The sequence below is a fragment of the Octodon degus genome, unplaced genomic scaffold (assembly GCF_000260255.1).
Source record: "Octodon degus isolate 3935 unplaced genomic scaffold, OctDeg1.0 scaffold00184, whole genome shotgun sequence".
Taxonomy (NCBI): Eukaryota; Metazoa; Chordata; class Mammalia; order Rodentia; family Octodontidae; genus Octodon; species Octodon degus.
Window position 1 is genome coordinate 4413160 of NW_004524760.1, and position 5524 is coordinate 4418683.

General features: G+C 40.8%; 1 protein-coding gene across 1 annotated transcript in view; it reads left to right on the forward strand.

The window, feature by feature from the left end:
• The first annotated feature begins 4988 nt into the window (after positions 1 to 4988).
• Positions 4989 to 5524, forward strand: part of LOC101568517 (spermatogenesis-associated protein 31E1-like) — a 6136-nt gene continuing 5600 nt past the window's right edge. The window contains exon 1 of the mRNA XM_012517480.1: positions 4989 to 5171. Within this exon, the coding sequence (XP_012372934.1) occupies positions 4989 to 5171 (183 nt within the window). The remainder of the gene's footprint in view (positions 5172 to 5524) is intronic.

Genomic DNA, 5524 nt, shown 5'->3' on the forward strand with positions numbered 1-5524 from the left:
TTTTTTTGTTTGTTTGTTTGTTTGTTTGTTTTTTTTTTTGAGCCAAATGCCTTCAAGGCATGACTGGCTGTCTTATGTTGTGGGGATCAAACCACAGCAACCTGAGCCTGACTGCTTTGTTGAAGCAGCCACTTAAAGAACTGAGCTAAGGGGCCGGCCCCCAAGAAATGGGTTATTAAATCACCAAATAATTAGAATTTTCTCCTTTTATTAGTTTCTAGTTATGTTTAGTCATAGCCTTAAATAATTCTGTTTATGATTTCTGTTATTTTAAATTTGTGAATTTGGACTTCTTGAGTCAGTGTTCTCTGTTGATCAAACTACTGACTCAATTACCTAAAGAGAAAAAATTCTCTTAAGCTTTCACAGAGAGCAAATTGGTCAAGCAAGGGCCATGACTCATCCAGATGGCTGACACTGACAAAAGATCTATAAGGTGCTGTACATGGTTCCAGTATAAATCCTGAGGGAATTTGACTGACCTTGTCAGATACAAAAGTTACATTTTTAGTTATATAGGTCTTGCTTTAATTTGGTCTTAACCATCCAGAGGAAAAGTATAACCACAAGATATAAAAAGTAATGCCATATTAATATGCTGAGCTGTAAAAGGCTCAAATCAACAACTTCTGACAATTGCCAGTTCTGCTGATAACCCACTACTATTCTGGACTATTGGTCTATATTGGGTTATTTTGCTGAATTCAAGTACCTACAATCTTTAGGCTGGCTTCAAGTATGCAAAGGTCCTTTAAAGACTTCTCCAAATACAGCTTCTCTAACTGCAGTGGAGCACCCATCTCGGACAAAACAAAAAGGGGGATATGTTGGGAGCCACGAAGCTGGGAAATGGATCAGATATGTGTAGGGGGGACTTGGCCCAGTGCCTACAGAAAAGAAGCTACCTCAGTCCTGAGATGATCATCCTGTCTGGCTAAGGTTCGCTATCAGTCACACAACCTAGGTCATGTGTTACTAACTTCACAAAAGTATAAATAAAGGACCATTTTGTTGTGGAAAAAAAGAGAAAAATATATATGTATACACAAGAGAGTTAGGATAGATATACAGCTACTTTCTCTTAGTTCATTGAGAATAAAAGTTTGTACTAATATTATTTAGACAAGATATCATGTCTGCATCTTGTCCTCTGAATAACTACTATGAAGGCAACAATATGCAATTGTAAAGGGTTAATGTGAAATAATGCAATGAGTTAATATAAAACTAAATGTAAAAATTTACTTTGCTCAACTTTCTGTGACTGCTTGCTTCCTTGTAAGACTGAAGGAGGCTCGGTGTACTGTCAATAAATCAATAGACTAAGAGTTAGCAGAATAGGCTTACTAAACCAAAGTAAAAGTCAAAATGTTTCTAACTATACAAAACCAACTAAAAAGCATTGCTGTGATAATCGAGACCACTGTACACAGGTGTACCTTAAACAAGAATTAGACAATGCCAGGTTCGCATTCTTTTATGTTTAAAATGCCACCAAAGAGAAAACTAAAGGGGACAACAAGGCCGGGAAGCTGCTCCCAAACTCCCAGGAAAAAAAAATTGTATGCTGAGTAATGGTCACACTGTCCCTCAAGGTACTGTTCTATGTTAAATGACAAATTTGTTTGCCAAACAGGATGCAGTTTTTACCTTTAAAACCTCTGTACTTCTAAGGCTGTCTCGCTGTTTGTCCGCTTCTGCATGAGTATGGTCAAGCGGTCCCGGGCCCGGTAATAAAGGTTCATAAAATTTAATAATTGGATTTTGGTCTGGTTTCTGTGTTAAGAACCCATAACAGCAATGTATTAATTATCATAACTGTCCTACTAACCTGATTTGAGACTGTTTCATTGCTATTTTATCTTTTTTTCTCATTAAAATGAATAAAAAATACTACTAACTCAATTTGAGAATGCACAATATGCTGTTGCTGATAATGTCAATAAATCCACCAGATTGATCGCTTCTGTTCAGTTCTGACTTCCTTACTTATTTTGATGGTTACATCTGTCAGGAACTGACAAACGTTTGTTGCATTCTTCTGCCGCGATGATAAATGTATCTGTTTTTTGTAGTTATGTCAGTTGTTCTCTAATCTATTTTGTTAATACCATATTTCTTTTCTCTTTGGCTCAACCAGAGATGTTATTGCAAACCTTTAAATAAATAATTTCATCAATAAAACCAGGGAACTCCAGGATACTAAAATTTCTCCTTTGCTTTCTCACAGAAGAGCTTAAAATTTTAAGGGTTTAGGAAACAGTACACACAACTCAACAAGAATTCGGACTGATGATGAAAACCAACACAGATGGAAAGAAATCATCTGCTGTCCACAGCTCTTCCTTCCTGCCCTGGAGAAGCCCATTAGTGGGGATTTTAGGCACCAATGCTACTGGATGTAGTGGTGCTTATTCATATCCAGTGTAGTAATGCTCTATAATGCTGAATCAAAACTGAAGACAGCTAAATAACTAAGAAAATTAAGTGCTGCCAGTGAGATAACCCAAATAGCCCAAACTGTTGTTTTTGTTTTTGGCAGAGTGGGCCACAATAATATGTCACACACACACACACACACACACACACACACACTGTCTGTCTCTCTCTCCTGATAAGAGAATTATAAATTTGTTTAAAGAGAATTTAAACTACTTTTAGTAATGACACTCTTATCTTCCCTCCAAGGGATAGGGAAATGGACTTACTGAATAGCACCATTGTTCTAAATCTCAACAACCAGTAGGACCTGTACAATGAGGTTGAAGGTCATGCATGACCATGTCTGGCACCACTGAGCATGGTCTCTGCTCCAAGCTGTTCAGTAAGGGCAGTTTTTGCAGACAGCCGTGTGCTGGGGCCGTCACTGGTTGGGCCCTTTGTTAAAGTCTTGCAGATCAGCCTTCAGGGTGCAGGAGGATGGCTCACAGAACTCAGGAGGGCCAGGAGAGCTGGAGGACTGGGAATAGTGGTAATTCCTTCCACCCCCCTGGGCACATGCTCACTTTCTGGTCTTCTCTCCCATAGATGTCAGGGCCTGAGACACCTACTGCTCTGGAAAAACATTTTAGGCCTCTTCCTGGAGGGCACACATCTGCTTTTCTCCCTTCTCACCTTATTATCCAGCTGTGCTTGTGAATGAGTTTAATATTAGACACAGTTTCTAGATTACAAAAATACAAATGTGTGGTTTTTTCTTTTCGAAGGAGGTTCTTGTGTTCAGGTAGAGCCAAAGTAGTCTAACCTACCCACAATTCAGAGGAGCCAAAATCTTCCCAGGAAGCTTCTCAAACAATTCACCTTTGTTTTCAGTCAAACCTAGCTGCACTTTATATTAACTTTCAGAATGCTTTCTCTTGTCTAATCTATTTTGATATTCTGTCTGGGGATGTACACCTAGAAAGGTAGATGTCTTTCTGAAGCATTAACCCCTTTATCATTATTTTATGTTAACTTAGAGTGAAGATTGACATGCTAGACCAGGAAGGCTACCAGAGTTTTCAACGTTCTATTTACTCCACATAACATGAGACAAGAACATAGATTCAGAGTCTAAGAGGATCACCAAGGGCTAAGTTAGGATGGAGACTTCTTACTTTGTGGTGAGAAATATCCAGTTTATTCTTATAGGGAAAACTACTGAATTCCACATGTGGGAATATATCCTCTCAATATGTAGCTTGGATGCAAAGGGTTTTAGGGGAGGATTTCACAGTTGATTGTAAAGCATAGGACTGTCACTGGTCTAGACACTAAAATTTATTATCATTCACCAGCAACTTCAGTTCGAAGAACCTCTTCGAAAATGTAGCTGACTCTCTACATTCAGTAAAATATGTGCAAGTTAGTTGGTATATACAAAAACTCTATATTAAAAGTTCATAGGATGAGGGAGGCAAAACACCCAGATTAGTCGATAAAATACTGGAGAAGAACCAATTAGGAGCACAGAATATGCAACTTCAAGTCTCTCTGTAAAGCAGCAATGATCAAGGCCGTGGTATGTTATAGGAGAAATAGACAGATGCATCCACAGAACAGAGCAGACCAGAACAGAACAGAACAGAACAGAGCCTGGAAGTAGAACAATGTAAATATAGGCAGCTCAGCTCCAGTTTGGAACAAAGGCAACATAGTAAAAGGGAGCCAAGTCCCCGCAAGCAGGGCAGTATCACCTAGACACCGTCTTCATCAAGCAGCCCAACATGTAGAATAAGTTTTTAAAAGGGGTATAAAAAATTTCATACAAAAGGGCAGGAGTGGGCCGGCCAAATAGCTCAGCAGATTAAAGCACATGCAAGCAGGCACAGGGGCTGGGGGTTCGATCCCCAGGCCTGCCATGCCAGCCTCACCCCTGGGGTGCACTGAGATGGCAATTGAGACTGGACATGGTGATACGTGCTTGTGATCCCAGCTCTTGGGAGGCTGTAACCAGGCGGATCACTACAAGTCTGATCTAGTAGTGAGACCCTGAACACTCTGTAGATTCTTCCCTAAAATACAGAAAGGGGGGGCAGAAAAATATTTGTAGAGATAATGACTAAAGTATACATAATTGATACAAATTACTGATTTATGTGTTTATGTATTTTAAAATACAGCAGACATGTGCATTCACAGACATATCACAAAGTGTGGAGAATTGAGAGAAAATCTTGTTAAAGGTGGTAGAAAACTGTTTTTCTTCACGTACCACAGGACTGCAATTATAGTCCTGTCAGGGGCAAGGGGGTGGAAGCCCTGACAGACGGGGTAGGTGGGGTTGGATGTGGGATGTGGAAGGCTCACCCAGGTGGAAGATGTGCTGGCATGGAGGGTGGGGTGGTGATGGAGGAAGTGTGGTCTCTTCTCTCTGGCACCCCTCCCTCTCTGGACCCCTTTGTGATGAGGAGGAGACCACAGCTCTGTGATGCAGGCCTGGGCCCCACCCCACCCCCCACTGAGAAAACTCAGGCTCAGTACCCTGAGGGGACAGTTCAGTTCAGACGATGGAGAATCTTCTCTTTCTTCTGAAAAGTATTGGTTCCACATGGCTGAGCACGAGCTCCACCAGCTGGGCAGTGGACATGATCCTTGCCTGTGCGTGTGGGTTGGTGCTCTTTATCCTACTGATCCCTTTTCTTGACTCCAATCCATCCTTCCCATCAACTGGGAAAGAGAACAACAGAAAGGTAAGTGACGCTTGAGAGAAATCCAATAGACAGGATTGTTTTTTCTTCTATATGTCTCACTTTCCTAAACCATTTGAGAGAATTATGAGAGTGGAAATGTCAGTAATAGGGGGCTGGGGAGATGGCTCAGTGGAAGAAGCTCTTCCCTGGCAAGCACAAGGACATGAGTTCAATCCCTGGTATAAAAAAAAAAAAAGAAGAAGAAAGAAGAAAGAAGAAAGAAAGAAGAAGGAGGAGGAGGAGGAAGAGGAGGAAGAGGAGGAGGAGGAGAAGAAGAAGAAGAAGAGGAAGAGGAAGAGGAAGAAGAAGAAGAAGAAGAAGAAGAAGAAGAAGAAGAAGAAGAAGAAGAAGAG